The following is an 18363-nucleotide window of genomic DNA, read 5'->3' as shown; positions in this document are numbered from 1 at the left end:
TTGATCTATATTAATTGCACACTGTATTTAAGGTACTTAATTCGATAAGGATTAATGCCGTATTGCTTAAAATAGCTTCGTAAATAAGCCATTTTCTCACGTAAAAAGTAAACAATAAAAATGGTTAATGTGGGTTATCCCTAAAAGATAAACATATACCATCGCGGACTTTTTGTAGACCTTTTTATGGTGTACAATACTGTAGTACATTAATTTTATTTAACTCGTAGGGTTAGGCAGCGTTTTTGCTAATTGCTAAATAAGCCTAAAAAAATAGGTTAATTTACGACATCACGTTAGAAACCTCTAAAATTAACAATGTTGCCTTAGTATATTATGCATGTATTATACATATAAACCTTCCTCTTGAATCACTCTATCTATTGAAAAAAACCGCATCAAAATCCGTTGCATAGTTTTAAAGATTTAAGCGCACATAGGGATATAGGGACAGAAAAGGCGACTTTGTTTTATACTATGTAGTGATTAAACAAGTAAATATTTGTAATTCATATCGAGAACTTTTTTTTCGAGAAAAAAAATAGGAAGAAAGGAAAAAAAAACTGCAACAAAACCAAACCTTCCCTGTAACATAGAGATCCGCAATGGATCGGTTAACACAACCCATAATTTGAATCGTGATATTGACATAAAGCCCCAAAGTAATCCGTCACACCAGTGCGAGAGGAGGCGACTTTTTTTTAAAGTTAACAAAAGGGGCCGCTGAACCCGTAGGGCGAGGAAGCGGACGCACAAAGTGTGATAATGTTTTAGAATTGACACCAGTTTCGATTTCATTTACATTATTCGGATCGCAGATCTCGCCACGCTAATCCGATGACAAAATTAATTCGATATTGGTTCGCATTGTATTTTATTTTCGTATTAACTCCCTTTTTATTATTGACGTCGCCGTATTGAGGTTTGGAGACGTATCAGAACGGGATATTTACGTCGCGTCACATTATATCCATCATCGACGTCTATTTATCTCAGACGACAGTGAAATTCGTGGCTAATTTTCAGGATACGTCATTTAGGAAAAAATACAGCTTCATTTACTTTACAATATGGAATAATAACTAAATTATATACGTATATGTAACACATCAATTGTAGAGTCCCCGGCCTACCATAGTAAAACACGTTTTTTTTTATTCAACATAATTCCCTTCAAAGGTGATACACTGATTATAGTGACCCCTCAACTTTTCGATACCATTTTTGTAGTACGACTTGTCCTTTGCTTCAAAATAGGCCTCAGTAGCCTCCATCGCCAAAATCACTTATCCGAAGAATATTTCTTCCCAGCGAGCATTCTTTTGAGATCTGAAGACAGGAAGTAGTTGCTGGGGGTCAGATCTATAAACTACGGTGGATGAGGAAACAATTCGAATCCCAATTCATGGATTTTTGCCATCGGTTTAAACTTTTCGATACCATTTTTGTAGTACGACTTGTCCTTAGCTTCAAAATAGGTCTCAGTAGCCTCCATCGCCAAAATCACTTATCCGAAGAATATTTCTTCCCAGCGAGCATTCTTTTGAGATCTGAAAACAGGAAGTAGTTGCTCAGGTCATTGACTTGTGACACGGTGAATTGTCTTGGTGAAGTAGCACTTCAAATGCAAATGTTTTTCGGTTATTTCTTTCTTCAAAAGAATCCAAAAACGCTATGTACTAGTCGCTATTGATCGTCCTATTTTTTAAGGTAGTCAATGAAAATGATTCCATGCGCATCCCAAAATACAGACGCCATAACCTTGCCAGCCGACTGTTGCGTTTTCCCACGCTTTGGAGCGGGTTCATCGTGTGCAGTTCACTCGGATGACTGTCGATTGGACTTCGGAGTGAAATGATGGAGCCATGTTTCATCCATTGTCGCATATCGACCATCATTAGAAGAGAAAATTAACCTACTTTATACTGTAGGTATGTTCGTCGGGTCGGTCAGTCGGTCGAAATGTGTGGCTGCCGCTGCAATTATTTGTCAGAACACTCACTACTATTTTTGGAAGGAATTTGCACGAGAACTGAAAACACTGGTTGAAGAAGTACTGTTTATTTCAATGTTAAATGATACATGTGGTCGACGGGAGAATTGAAAGAATATTAGGTTAGGTAGAGGAAGTACGGTAGTATTGTGGAAGTGGTACTATTAGTCGTCGTGATGGTCTTTTATAGCCTGGAACTGCATGGTATCAATCCACCGGCGTTGTCAACCTTTGTACTTGTTGGTGAATTTGTGGTGGCCTAAAGGGTCGTGGCGGTCGCCACATACTATGCAATATAGAAGAAATTAACTAGAAACAGTTCTAATCAGGTACAAGTGCAAAAAACGCCTTCAGTACTTCATCGTATCAAGACTCACGTAAAGAAGAAATACTGGATATTAACTTTAGAATAATATATTGGATATCTGGAGAAAATTCTGCCCTATTAACACACAATAGCGCACTGTTATATAAGCAAATTCTTAAAAAGAGTAATCTGGACATAATTTAATGGCTTCAGAACAAAGTATTGAGGAGTGCTGTTAATGGTGCATCCGAAATAGTGATCGCCATAAAAATTAGGAAATGGATACCTGTAACTAGATCATTAAAAAGTTCAAAAGTCCAAATACTTCTTTCACCATGTTAATGTTGAGGTTAATGTTAATGATAAGAGATTTTAACGCAAAAACATTTAGTTTTTTTTAAATAATTTAAGGCGCTATATTACTCGTTGAATATTAAACTCAACAACATTCTTTAGATCTTTATTTTTAGTAATATCACTAATATATTATTTAATAACAACTCTCTACTACTCTCTCTTGTCTATAGTTTGATCACCATATCAACTATGGTGACAAAATACAGGATCAATAAAATTGATAACACTATATCAATTGAATGTCATTTGAGTTCGAGACCTTTACTTTACTAGTACACCTAATATTGTTCTATGTTAATATATTTTATCACTTTCTCTCTCTCTCTCTCTCTCTCTCTCTGGCAGCTGGCTAATTGGACTTAACTCATAAAAATCATTTTATTTAGGTCACAACTATTAGCAGATATCATGATGTTAGTGCCAGTATAATTTAAGCTATCTAATTTACTAACATAAAGTGATTTAATATGTGGGCAGTATTACTTCAATCAAGTCAATTGGTGAAAAATTTATTATTATAATACGCATCAATAATGTGTGATGGCTTCGTTATTTTTTGCTAAGGATTATATTAAAATGCACATTTTCGATTATTAAACATGTAAATTATAGTTCAGTTTCTCAATCAAATTGACCATCAACTAGGAATTAAATGAATAGTAATTAATTAGAATTTGCTAATAAAACTATTATCTACATTTTCCTTTCATAGTTATCTGAGATATAAGCTACTAAAAATGATAACAAGAAAAAACACGTTAGTCTAGTTAAAAAAACACACTTTATTAGGGTTTTATGTAAGCTTATATTCTCTGGATGTTTTTCGTTGTATTATGTGATTCTAAAAATGTGATGACAGCGTATTACACCAGTACTAAACAATTCCTGGTTAACAACACATTCACTGTTTATATTATATCTATACTCTCGTTGAAGAACATTCATAAATTAAATAAGAAAACGTTTTAGTTATATAAACTGTCAAAAGAGTCTGTGTTCTAAAGGGTCTGTTTATTTTCATACGAAAATATAATAGTGAAGACTCCAACACTATATACGAGGGTTGAATTATAAGTCTCCTGCTAACAAAATTCAACTATGGTAAATACGTAATATGATAAGATCTTAGCTTAGCCCTCTTAAACGCTTGCACTGCAACATCCAATGGATATCATCAAAATGTATGCGGCAAGCATGGTGCAATGTTGTCTCATCAAATTTGACTTTTGGTTTCGGCCTTTGTCGGTTTATGACCTCTAATTATTGAAAGTTTTTGAAAGCCTTTAGTTTTCAAGAATGTTGCAGACATTTGGCAATATTGTATACTAACAAGACTTACCTGTAAAAAATAAGTAATTAATATAGTAATAATGAAATTTACGAATTATTTGCTATTGAAAATCTAAATAAATTTATAATAAAACATGAAATCTATTTATTTTTATATTGCTGTAACTTTAAATTGTAAGGAATTCTGTCAATTTCTCCGTATTACTCTCAAACCAATAACATGCCAACGTGACCAATAACCTTAAAGCAGCTTATTTGAGAGAAAATAAATATACTAGAGGGTACTCGAGATATTATTCAAGGATTTATTTTTGTATATTGGATGAAACCATTGATCAGTCAACTGGAAAATTTAATTTACGTATAATAAAACAAGAAAATTATTAGAAATATTTTTATTATAGTGTTATAGTTCAATATATTATTTCATAATGTTTGCAATTAAATAATGATACTAACAAAATCACCAAGTAAGATTGTTAAACATATTGTATATCGATATTGTTCTTTAAATATATCGATAATTTTTAGGGCAGTTCTTATTATCGATATTTTTTTAGACCAAGTACAAGTACAAGTATTTTTTTGTTAAAAATAGTAGGATGCTGTTTAGTTCCATTTTATTTAAATGTATCGATATATCGATATTTTTCCACATCCCTATTGTACTTCCACACTGATTTTTAAATTAAAGAAACTGATTTATATTTTAAAACTATATTGGGTCATATAATGTTCAAATCATGATAATTACATTGTTGTTTTTAATTAAAAGAAAATAAACGACAATGAGAAATCTCATTTCCAGCGATGCGCTTTTGTAGTAAAGTTCTTTACGATTCTAACTGTCTACTCGTTTAAAAATGTCTTTGTTTTTCGTGATAAGAATCAAACACACCCTTAAACAAACATGGTATTCTTTTAGTTCCTGGCGGGCAAAGGAAAATGGTAATTTCATTAGATTTCCCGGATAAAAGTGAATGAACGCCATACATATGTCTAATTGATAACATTTTGATGCAATAAAGCGTTCAACACAGTAACAAACGATAACGTTATCTTAGAATTTATAATTTGCTTAAAATTACTGTAATGCTTGGTATATAAAATGCACAAATTGTAATTTTTAAGTTAATTTTAATAACAGCTTAACATCTTATAAGCTTGAGCAACTACAATACTTCATCAAGTAGTTTACAAAATCTGTGTTTAGACATGCTTTAATATATCAAGTTTGTTTATGGATTCTTCAACTAGATATCTGCTTTTACTTTAGTTGACTTCAGTAGCACATTAGTTTCATATGTTGTCTGTACGTATTGTTCGAAATACATACCAGGATGTAAAAACTTGATAAAATCACATTGTTCAATCAAATATATGTCATTTACCCTTAAACTGGTGAAGTATAAGCCATCGAACAATATGATTTACAAGAAACCATTTGATATTGACCTCTCGTAATCTAACCATGATAAGATTTGATTGACACTTGTTGAAAGCTTGAATTTAATTAATATATTTCTTTATATTTTGGGAATATATGGCCAGTAGGGAGCAAAAGTGAATATTCACAGAGTTCAGTTAGAAGCCCAAGGTCTTCTGTCTAGTTGGTATTCGAATCTTGTGGAAACATATACTGATTTTATACACACCTGTACGTCTAAACCGGTCACATCATATTGAATATAATTTTTTATATTATTTTTTAAATGAAAAAAGAACAAAATTATTAGGGACTCATATACGCAATAAACAAAACCAATGAGGCGTTACGTCAAGTGTTATTTACCTCTACATTACATTAATTACACTTTAGACATAATTAAGTGTACTTAAAATAGTAAATACTTTTATTAGAATGATATTATTGCTGTGAATAAATAACCGATATTCAATCTATACTGGCTGGTTCCCGCCTTACAATATTTTTCTGTCTTGGAAAGGAAATGCACAACTTGTTTGGCCTTTTTAGTGATATATTAGTGGTTTTTGAAATATCTAATTATAACACCAAATTATAAGCATAATATATAAGTAAGACCTGTGCCCATACAAACAGTCCAGTGCGACCAAAACATCTACACTTGCAGATTTGAATCTTTTTAGCGCGCATTTAAAATTTCATTATCTCAAAGTTTTTCTTTATTATTGATTTTTTTGCAGAGATATCTTTTACTCCAAATAAAGTAACATACGCAACTTATAAACATACATAAATCAAATACAAATGTGGCTGAAAACATGGCGTATAAAAGTTAACGAAACAAAATCCAGTCATATAACTTTTATACTCCGTAAAAGAACATGTCCACCAGTCTATATCAATAATTGTCAATTTCCGCAAGCAGAGGACACTAAATATATTGGTATACACGTGGATCGAGGCCTAACTTGGAAGAAGCACATATTCGCCAAACGGAAACAACTTGGACTTAAACTCTACCAAATGTATTAACTTATCGGGCGCAAATCCAAGTTATCATTAGATAACAAGATACTATTGTATAAATAAATCTATACTCAAGCCTATACGGTCATATGAAATCCAACTATGAGAACTGATAGCAAGTCTAATATATCCATCATACAACGGTTCCAAAATAAAGTGTTGCCTGCCATTGTCGATGCTCGATATTCTCTAGAACCAACAACGAGTGTAATTCAACGTGTTTGTGTGAAGCACTAGTAAATAAAAGAACTAATATAAACATAACAAATACTTATCTCCCTCTGGGCAGATTGTGGACTTATGTCTGTGTATGTTTCTCTTAGTAGAGTAATAAAAAAAAGTAGAGTAATTACGTAGAATTATCATAAAGTAATTCTTCAAAAACAATCATCTAGGCTAATGTAGAGGTTAGTACGTATTATTAGATATTAATACGTACGTACATACGCTTGATCTCTTTAATCCCAAAATATTATCCGCAGTTTAAAAAGATCGCACCTGTAATAAACATTTTTCAAAATAATGACACGACATGTTTCTCTTCACGTAAAGTGATCGTGAAAATGTGATGACAGCTTATTAAAGAGTTGCCAGAAAAAAAACGTAAATAGTATAAATGTTTATATTTAAAACATCCACGTGCCTAAGTTGAATTATAAATTATAAAAGGGCACGTTGTGTATATTCTTTTAAACAGTCTGTTGAACGAAGGGTCTGGATAGCAACTATTTGCTTATTTAACTTTACTTAACCACTAAACACGTATTCTTTATTGAATTATTTTCACTTACTTGTATATATCACATTGTTTTATTTTAATATTTTGCCAAAAGCACAATATATTATTTCATTGTCTTTGTCACTTTTTAACCGACTTCAAACAAGGAGGAGGTTCTATGTTCGGCTGTATATATTTTTTTTCAATGTATGTTCACCGATTTCTCCGTCAATTATGGATCGATTTTCAAAATTCTTTTTTTATTCCAAAGAGTGTACTTTCGAAGTGGTTCCATTGGACAACCAAGTCAAGATCTGACTGCGGAATCCGGGGAAATCTATGGAAAACCTCAATTTTCAAAGTTTCAAAGTCGGTGCCGAGACCAAACAATATAAAAATAATAATATAATTTTGTGACATAAAAAATTAAATTATATTTAAAATAGGTTTAGATAGGCTTTAATCTAAATTGTGTGTATACAGTATAATATAAAATACATAGATAGGTTAAATCAGATTTTTGTTTATTTTTATTTAGTTATTAGAACCATTAATATATACATATACTATTTAAAACGTTTGTTTTTTTTGTGTAAAAAATCTAAGTTTGATCATTTTTTACCGTTTAGTGACTTCCTTATTTATTTTTTGAAATCGGTTCAATTTTTTTGTTAAAAATATCTTTTAGGATTGGATATCAGTCAGGACTATAAATAAGCCGGCTTGGTGGCGCAGTGGTAAAGGAGATGGGACGGTCGTAAATTTATGTTTGTGGTTGTTTGAAATTTGTGAATGTTCTAGGCAAGAGTGTAAAATGCGACAAGGGAAATGATCCCAGTCACGCCAGTAACCAGGCTGGGTAAGACCGGATGTCTTCTGGGATGATTTCTAAAGTTGGTCACTCGTCAGTCGGTAGGCTTAATACTGAGGACCGTGGTTCGGAGCCCACGTTAAACTTTAGGCCCAGTCCAGATAAACTCATAGTTGGTAAAAGGAGACTTTACAATATATTTTAAAAAAGGACTATAAATAAAAACTAAGAAATGGTGGATTGGTCCTACCGGGGACACCAACATAAAATTTAAAAAAAATCGCTGGTCATAGGTGATGTAGAGAAAAATTAAATGCAAATATATATAAGGACGTATACAACCCAACAACCGACTGTCTTTTTGGGTATAGGTGTAAAAAAATGTATTAGATATCAATATCATGTTAAATGAAGTTATATTGATTCTATTGTTTGTTTTAATATTTTATTTATATGATCTGTGTTTGTGTCTAATTGTGTAATACTCAGATTAATTTTTCTTTGTTTATTTTATTCTGTTTAGTAATATTTCTGAAATATTTATCTGCTTCGGGGAATTATATAAACCGAAAGAAATAAATCATAAAGCTTCAAAGGTTATGTAATCAATTTGTTCTACCCACTTTCTGTTAACTACGTCTTACATGTACACTATCCTAAAAAATCTTGACATTTCATTTAAACATGTAGCTTTTATTAAACTTCTGAAATATCTGTAAAATCAGAAAGTTATAAGTATAATAACAAATAAACAAAAAACGTAGACAAATATGGCCATTTTTTCATTTTTATCTTTACTATAATCTTCAAACAGGTTCAGTTTTTGTATTATTTAACATAAATATACTCTTGTTTTTGTGCAAGATTATAACATTTTACTTATACACTTATTTTCGCATTATGTGCTGCTAATATTTTCTATTAAATAATAAATAATAATATTAACGCAAAAAGCATTTGTAAACATAAAATTAACCTAAAAATGACTTCCTAACCACAACCTTCGTACACGACAATGCGTGTCTGTAAAATATATCAAGCTAGCGTAGAATAAATGCGCATGAGCAGTTCTGGTCAATCCGCACGCACACCAATGTCCTTTTAATTCCTTTTACTGTCGTCTTATTTTATCTACTAGTGTTTCTATCTTCTATTTCCAGTAAGTAATACAGCTCTGTTCCAACAACCTCAAATCCATTGATGTTATTCAGAATACCTTGCCTTCAGACCATCCTTGGTAATTATCTTGTTCAGTTTGGATCCAGCCCATCTCTTACTTATCTTACAGACATTCTTTCACTAAAATTCGCTGTCAGATAGCTTGCTCTGCTATCCTCCTTAGATCTGACTTCTACTTGGAGTCATCCACTCATCCTGAGTTATCCTTTCCTTAACTACTTCACCCAAACCTTTCATATACCTGTTAGATATTTTTCCAAAACTGGAATTAACTTGCTACATCATTTCTCTGTTCACTACACTAGCTTTTCCCCTGGCACCTTTACTATCCCCTTTATAAATACATCTCTATATCACCTATCTTGTTCAAAGAGGACTTAGTAGCATCACTGTTGGTTTTGGTTACTGAAGATAAATACGCTTCCGCTTGTATCCCATTCTTGATAAAGAGCAATTACTAACAGAATTATCTGTTGTTTATTCAAATGAAATGATTGCAAAGAAAATGTAATGCACCATTAAATTGCATTACATTTTCTGTATTTTAATATCAATATAACATTTATTTTTTATTAACAAATTTTTAAAAGTTTTGATGGAAATATATTTTTGTTTCCAGATATTGATACCAATTTAAAAAAAAACATGTTTGGTTAAGAGAATTAGTTATTTGAACTTTATTTGATTTTAAAAATTCATAGTCAAATTAAAATCAATGTAATTTATATCAATCGATTCCATGTTCACTATGGAAGGTAAATATGTGTGTTCAGCTATATTCTTAGATGAACCTTCAATAAGGTCTTATTCATTAGCTTCAGACAATGATACCGAAACAACACACTGAACTATTAAAATCTTGTATTACAGCTATATTTAGAGTCAAACCCAAGAAAGTCTACTCTACAATAAAAGAAGCTAAAACAGGTGTACCACAAGGAAGTATATTGGGGCAAATTATTTTCCTACCCTATATATATATATATATATATATATATATATATATATATATATATATATATATATATATATATATATATATATATATATGTATATATATAGGGTAGGAAAATATATATATATAATAGTGAAGTAACCACACGAAACTTACAATAGGCAAGTAACAACATCAATAATTGGACCCAAACCTGGAGAATTAAAAATAACGAAAGTAAATATGTGCATATACAGTTCACGTATAATCAAATAGCACTAGTACCAATAACAATAAATAATAATATCATTCCATATAGCAACAACGCTAAGTATCTTGGATTAATCTCGATGCAAAATTTCGCTGGAAGGGATATTTTTAACAGAAGTCAAAATAAAGGAAAATGTATTGGTTAATTGAAAAACAAAACTATTATAAGTATATAATAAATTGCTATTATACAACCAAGTGTTGAAATCTATATGGACAAATGGATTTTAACTGTAGGTGCATCCAGCTACTACAGGATTGATTACTTACACCGAGACATTCGCATGCCGACTGTCACTCAGGAAATCAAGATAATTGCAGGGAGCCATGAGACCGTACTCCATTCTCATGTCAATATCGAAGTTATACTATTCTTGGGTAACACTAGAACAGGACGCAGACTTCCACAATTTGATCTTACGTAGTGTATTTGTAGCGAGGGGCATTTAATAGAAAAACAGCAGTGTTAATACATAAACATTATCACACCAGAGACTAAGATAGGGCCAATAGTTTTAAGTTATTATAAAGACAGATTGTAGGTTATTAGGCAACGACTAGTAACAACGTAATAAATAAATTGAAAAAAGAAAACCTTTGGTTTTGGCTACTGAGGATAAACTTGCTTTCATTTCTTGATAAAGAATAATTACAAGGAAAATTATCCGTCATTTAATCAAATGAAATGATTGCAGATCACCTCTTCAAAATTCCTACTAAGATCTCTTAACTTTTTTTTTGTTTCCATTTTTTTCCAAAATAGTACCAAATTATTTTAAAACAATTATTAGGAATCACAAATGGGGGAGGGGGTTGAATAAAACGATAAGAATCCTTTCGGCATGTTCTACATATATTTCAAATCAACTATATAAAAGTGAAAAAATTACATGGTGAAAGACGTTGGTAGAGATGTGTGTGTATGGCTGCAGAACCATAACTGCATAAAAATTGTTACACCACGCTCAGCAAAACTATATTTAAAAATAAAAACGATCTAAACCATCGTATAATGTTCTTCTCCACACATCACAAAAATATAATATATAGATATATGTGATAAACATGTATGAAACTTATGACATTTATTATATTCCAAATAATATATGCTTATCTCGATTAATAATTAACTGAAATGGTTTTAGCGACCACGTTGGGTTATTATTATCACGGGCCCAAATGATCCATGTTGGTCCAAGTCAGGTAAACAGCATTTGTTTTATTTCTATTTTGTTGCTCAAGGTTTTAACAAGGCAGACCATGAAAAACAGAGACCATCAGACAAGACACCAAGTCGTAGCCAACTTAAACACCAATAAATCCAAAGAAAATATAAATGGTACAGCTTGATTCTTGTCCGATAGCTTTTTTACAAATTATGAAAAAAATAGCACAAGTACTATCTATTAATCTATATATAATGAATAGCAAAATGAACAAATACGTCATATGGCAAAATACATTCATCTTATCTTAATAAAATAAGTAAACAAATAACACTACTACAAGTAAATTTAAAATTATTAGAAAACCTAGCCAACGCTATATAAAAACAATGATTATACTGACTAGGATTGTAAAACTACAAAATTAACATTTTTTTCATTCGATAAAAAAATGTTTCAGAGATCATTGGAAACAGGATTTTTACATGTAAAAGTGCCACGGAATTGGGCATCGCCTTTTACACATACATTTTGCCATCCAGGCATAATCACAGAGGCGCTTTGAGAGCTATTCTAGCGTGCGGCTTCGATTCTGCGCAGAAACGGAAGCCGCATATTTAAAGAAACTTAAAAAACTAAAATCTAAAAAATACATATAAATGTTTTATTTCAAAATATTCGCGCTCAATATACAAATTTTTTATATCTTAGATTATAAAAAAAGTAGAAGCTATATGCATGCTTGGTTGAGGTTTAACCAGCAAATTTATTTTATTTCAAAGTTTTATTTTGGTTCGACCTCAAAATATTTACAAATTAACAGGACAATTTAAAAACGTTGAGTTCTCGATTAAAAACGCTTAAAAACTTTCGTATATCAATATCAAACTAGATTGCAATATATTTTTTATTATTATTATATAGTTACTTTTATTTATCAGGTATCAACATATTAAATTTTCTTAAAATATTACCGAAATATATAATTTCTTTATATATAATATACTTTTTAAATTATCCTGTAGTATGCTTGGCCGCACCTCTATTCTACCTACGGAGATCATTTGAAAACTTTTAAAAACAGCAAAGGTTTCCCTTGCCGCATAATTTTATACAAAAAGTAGACAGTCAGACTCATTGGTAGCGAAAGTAGAAACGGTATTCGTTGAGCAAATCACCATTTTTAAGTAACTTTACGTGTGAATATCAATAGCCCTTTTGGCACGTTTTTTTTCTCTGTTAAATCTTTCTTTGGCTCTTCTGAATCTAACTATTCCAGAAAACAAGTCATCCATTTATGTACATTACAAATATAATTACAAAACACCACAGGAAAAAAGAATAATTTCAAATTGATCTACTGGATTTATTTAAAATGAATTGTTTCTAATATTAATCGCAAAAACAAACGAATTAATTCTGATTTCCTGCTGTGTTGAAAAATTGAAAGAAAAAAAAAACTTAATTACAAATATAAAAATTCCTGAGTGCGGACCTGCCTTTAAATTAGGCTCGGGCCTAAATCAATGAGATCAAACGCTTTGATTTATTTTTCTTTCTTTGGAACCAACACACAGTATTAACTGTTAAGGATGGCCGTATAAAATTATGTGTCACTTAACGTAAACACAATTCAAATAAGACGATCCTCTATTGACAAATGACCTGCGTAATACGTCATAATCTGCCTTCAAACAATTTCCAAGAAATATAAAAATCTAATTATTTAGACATAGATAACAAAATAGTGCGGCCTTAAATATCTACCACACCTAATCACAAGATTTATTTTTATTTGCTTGGAAATATTTATATAAACCCTTAAATTTAACCTAACACTCAGTATATTTATATATATATAATGTTATATAAATGAAAAATAAAAACATACCGAAAGTATAAAAAAACAACATAAAGCAAAAAAAACGTAAATATATGCAAACTATTAACTATAGTTTCAAATCACTTAAGCTTTGGATGAATGATGTAAAGTTTCATCTCGTAATTGAGATTTACCGCCCTCTAAATATGTGCCATCCTACAAAACATATTACTGCTGTCATCAACGAACAGGATGACACTGAGGCCGGTGTTAATTTGGACAACAGTCCCACCGATGATGCTTCCTTATTCTCATCATCGTCATCATCATCATCATCATCACCGTTGTTACAGTTCATCTGAAATTAAAATACCAACGTATTTTTAATCAGTTGAATAAACGAGGAAACAAAACATAAATTAATATTAGATAACATCACTCTTGTAACAAAGAACGTGTAACATAAACAATGGAATAAATATAATTACATTATAATTATCTGCAAAGCGGTAGTCAAGGTTATAAATGCATATTGTAGGCAATTGTCTTTTATTAGTAATAAATATTAATACGCAATAATACAAGAATAAGAAAAACAATAATTTCGCAATAAGTTTGGATGGATCTACGTGCACAAAGTTACAGCGCTATTCCGTTTAATATTTTTTCTTAGTCCCGAGATTCATTTTTAGATGTCAGCAACCGCGATTAATAATACAAGGCATCCAATGAATAATAAAAATATGGAAACCGAGATATATATCTGGTTGCCCGACCCTTAAGAATAATAAAAATAATGATTTCACAATAAGTTCGGATGTTAAAAATTGTTTCAGCCAGGAGATTGGTTCTTAGAAGTTAATAACGCAACGCACCCAATGAATAATAAAAATATCGAAACCGAGATATATATCTGGTTGCCTGTCCTCTAAGAATAAGAAAAACAATAATTTCGCGATAAGTTTGGATAGATTTACGTGTACAAAGATGTAGCGATTCCGTGTAATATTTTTTTCTTAGTCAGAAGATTGGTTCTTAGAAGTTAACGCACCCAAAGAATAATAAAAATATCTAAACCGAGGTATATGTCTGGTTGCCTAGCCAATGCGTCGTAATTTAACTTAGTGTTATGTTTAAAAATAAAGAAAATATTTACGGAGAATAGCAGAAATTTAATTTAATTTTTTGTTTAGGTGTTGTGCCTTCTGGACCAACTAATTTTATCGCAGAAAAGCACGTATTATGCAAAATAATAAATAATAATAAATAATAATAAAAAAGCAAAATATTTTTATGGTCGCCAAGATAGGATAATTGCACCAAAAAAACAATATTTTGCCGTGCATTAAAAATAAAATTGAGAGAGAGAGAAATAAGACTAACCTTATTCCAGTCTTGGTCAAAAGTTGTTTTGGTGGCAGTTTTAGTAACATCGCAGTTGGATGATTCAGAACATCCTCGTGTCCTTGGAGATCGCACAGGAATGGCAGTGTAAGTTGAAGAACTTTGTTGATCACCAGCGGATAAAGCGAACAACGACAAGTTCGAGATAACTTCCGACAAATTATTTTGATTTGGCGTTGTGGACGATGTCTCTGAACTATCACGAGTTCTTTGTCTTGTGGTTGAAGAGCTTCTAACTAAAAAAAAAACACACGATACCGTAATTTTCGTTGTTGATATTAATTCAGTTTAGTTTTGAGAAAAATAATTCGGTCGGAAAATTAAATGATGATTTTAAAAATCGTGTCGATTTACAGAGAAAAAAAATGATCGGAAAGTTATTGACCTTGAAGAGACGGGATAAATCCCATGATGGGAAACAAATGTGTCGCAACATAATTTCTGGTCTGGTATCGTTGACTATATCGAAGTCAATGAATTTTTGGCCTTGAATTTTCTGCAAAATACTATCGATGCAGTTGTCCATGCGTTTGTTTGTTTTTTTTTTCGTTGGGAGATGATGATGAATTTTTTTTTTTGGAGACAATTGAAAAGGCAACAGGTTATTGAACTTTGTTCACTTACCTCGGGAGTTGTTGTACGAATTTGAGCTCGCGTTAACTGAAAGTTGCTGTTGTTGTTGTTGATTGTGAATAATCATCTGAAGACGGCTGATTAGCGTCTGTAACTGAACCAGAATAACCTGGCTGTCGTTTTGATCGTCGGGTATGATAAATGGCACCGCCATAATCTCGCGAACTGATTTAACCACAGTTGAAAATAAAAAAAAAAGGAAATGCTTCTTCTTTTCGAAATAAAAAAAAAATATTTGTATATATTATCAAATCACTGAGCACAAGCTTAACTCGCGATATACTAGCAACGCTTGGAGGTACACTTGCGAACCGTACGACGACTCGACAGGATCTGACTCTGAACCGTGGAAGCACGCTACTAAATCGAATGACGAAACTGCTTTGGACTTTTACCCATCTCAGTCCGCAAAAGCGACACGCGACAAGAGTACTTACACGCATGTATATAAGGGTGAAACCGTCCCAGCCAATGACGTGACGTGTGGGGCGTGTCCACCAAAAACTAAGCGAAATATTGGCCAAATATATTTAGAAATACTATACCTTTGTCGTAGTTAACAGCTAAGATTAATATTTCACTCGATTTTCACGAGGAAACCCGAACTGTTTCATATCAGTTCCTTGACCAACAGTGTATCCCGCTCTAAATATTCACTTATGATAATATTTACACTATATGATATCAATTTAAACCAAACTGTGGTATTGTGGTCATAATAATATGCGTTATGAGATTTATCGAAAGGTATATCAAGTTCTTTTGGTAGTAGGTAATTCCTTGTGTTTATAGTTTAGTCAGTTTTATTAATTATCATAATACGATTGTTGAAAATTATCTACCAATTTTTTTTCTGTAGAAAACACGGTACTGTACCAAGAAATTAATGAAAATTACCGATAATCATTCTATGGAACTTAATCTTTTTTTTTATTTACAATCTCATTTTTCTCCAATAATATTTAAAATATTTTAAGAGTATCTGATAATATAACGTTTATAGAGGAAAAAAATCTTCTAAACCTTAGAACGATTTACAAAAACATGCTATAAAACCCAAAACCATAATATAATCAGATTTTGTTAACTCACAAATATTTCGTATTTTAAAATAAAACAAAACACATGAACGCGAACAAGTATTACAATGTACGCTGATATATATATGTAGGTAGATCCATGGTGAACGATTTAAATAACTTGTAAGTATTAGTAATAGAAGCCAGGTGCAATTGAACTGAAACCGAAAAAAGGTACCAGAACAATCAGCAACAAAAGAAAACTGCATAGTGTACAAACACGCGTTGCATTTTAATCACATGGATTTATTTTGAATCATAATAAAAACTTCGAATTTGAATAATAATATTGTAATAAAAACGACTTCACTGATATAGGTCATATAACTGTTAAAAAGATCTTGTGATTTTGAATCATTGTGAGTGAGTCATCAAGGTATACCCGGCAGTTTATATAGGTTTCGTTTGTTTTGGACTTTAAATGAGCTTTGATGAATATAGCATTTAGTTATATAAGAATTTTATCTCTATATATTTTTGATGTTTTCCCATATTAATGGCAATTTTTTTAAATAAAAACACAAACAATAGTCTTTATCAATAAAGCAGACTATTTTGAAATTAATGTTGAGGAGAAAAAAACGTTTAAAACTTAAATACACAACACCAACTGAGAACTAACCATCATAACACATTTTATAAAAAATCGAAAAGTTGTTAAAAACGCTATGTCATTATTAGGAGATAAAACATTAAGAATATCACATAAGTTTTCTGATATCAATATTTATTTTCGTAACAAAAATCATTACAGTCGTGGATTTATCGTTTATCTATCCAACATAATTAATTTCACAAAAAATCGGAGAGTTCTCATAATAGAAGAAGTCGAGAACATGTATTTCATTTTAAAATAGTTTAAAATGTCAGTCCTAACAGTTCACAGTCATAGTTCAAAGTTATTTGAGATGGCCTCGATAGTAAGATATATTGATAGTAAAAGTAAAATGACTCATTTTGTATCAAATATCATTTCACGTCTTTGTTACCGTTACAACAAATATTTCGACGATTTAGGAAAATAAATGACGGGTAAACAGACCCTCTGCCTATTATGCAGTCATCTTCCTGTACGTATGATTCATCAAGGTATGGCAAGTGTTACATTTAAGCTTACAGGGTAAACGCTTTGTCGTTCTTGTAAAGAGTTCAACAGTTATTAGTAATTCGGCCTATATGCTATTTATTATTAATCTTTGTTTATAACTGACTCATATATATATATATATATATATATATATATATATATATATATATATACAATATATATATAATAGGAAATAATCACTGAGTATTAAATTTGGCGTGTATAGTAGTTATGATTAAACGGAGAATAACAGTTTTAGAGTAAAAAAAACCAAAGTTGATGTTGAAATAATACTCTCCGATCGTGGTTGTGTTATTTTAAGGACGCCAACTAAGACTTCTTTGACAGTTTTGAAGACAGTTTGAACTGTTTTGTAGATATGGTAAATGAATTAGACAGAATTCAGTGACTAATTTTATGAAGAATGGTGTACACAGATCAGATTTTAAGTCCTTCGCTAATATATCTATTATATTTACTATAATGTTAAAATAATATTATATTTCATAATATTTTTGTTCAATTATTTTATTAAGATTAGAATTTTTTTTGTATGTCAAAGAAAAACTGAACTAAGAGTTAAGTCGGCAACATTACAATATTTCGATGTCACAAATATCCATGATGCATTACTAAAAAAACTTTGAATAAACTATATGTTCAATATGTTCCCATAACTTCATATGTTTTCTGATAATCCTTAATATTTTTAACAATGCCTGAAGTGGTAGAACTGAAATAAAAACATAAACAAAATTGCTCTTACACAAAAATGAGAAATATTCTGTTCTGTATAAATCGTTTCAAGTTTTGTGGTACTTACTGTACAAACCCCGTAATGTCATAATTGTTTTATCTTAA

General features: G+C 31.0%; 1 protein-coding gene across 1 annotated transcript; it reads right to left on the bottom strand.

Annotated features, from left to right (window-relative positions):
* Positions 1-11143: 11143 nt before the first annotated feature.
* On the bottom strand, positions 11144-15703 carry LOC143197391 (uncharacterized). Its single transcript, XM_076405774.1, has 3 exons — positions 15328-15703; positions 14683-14939; positions 11144-13657 (listed from the first exon to the last, which is right to left on the bottom strand). The coding sequence occupies exons 1-3, from the start codon at positions 15488-15490 to the stop codon at positions 13490-13492; spliced, it is 588 nt and encodes a 195-aa protein (XP_076261889.1). The 5' UTR covers positions 15491-15703; the 3' UTR covers positions 11144-13489.
* Positions 15704-18363: the final 2660 nt, after the last annotated feature.

This window comes from Rhynchophorus ferrugineus, unplaced genomic scaffold (genome assembly GCF_030347505.1).
Source record: "Rhynchophorus ferrugineus isolate W39M unplaced genomic scaffold, kcgeb_rfMv2 rfM5, whole genome shotgun sequence".
Classification (NCBI taxonomy): Eukaryota; Metazoa; Arthropoda; class Insecta; order Coleoptera; family Curculionidae; genus Rhynchophorus; species Rhynchophorus ferrugineus.
Note: the sequence above shows the minus strand (reverse complement) of the source record. Positions and strands in the feature narration are given on the sequence as shown.

Excerpts from the sequence above, each read along its gene's own strand:
- LOC143197391 (XM_076405774.1), bottom strand. The coding sequence starts at position 15,490 with ATGGCGGTGCCATTTATCATACCCGACGATCAAAACGACAGCCAGGTT. Across the intron at positions 14,940-15,327 it reads TTCGTACAACAACTCCCGAG|TTAGAAGCTCTTCAACCACA; the intron begins GTAAGTGAACAA and ends TTTTTTTTTTAG. Across the intron at positions 13,658-14,682 it reads TTGACCAAGACTGGAATAAG|ATGAACTGTAACAACGGTGA; the intron begins GTTAGTCTTATT and ends TTTTAATTTCAG.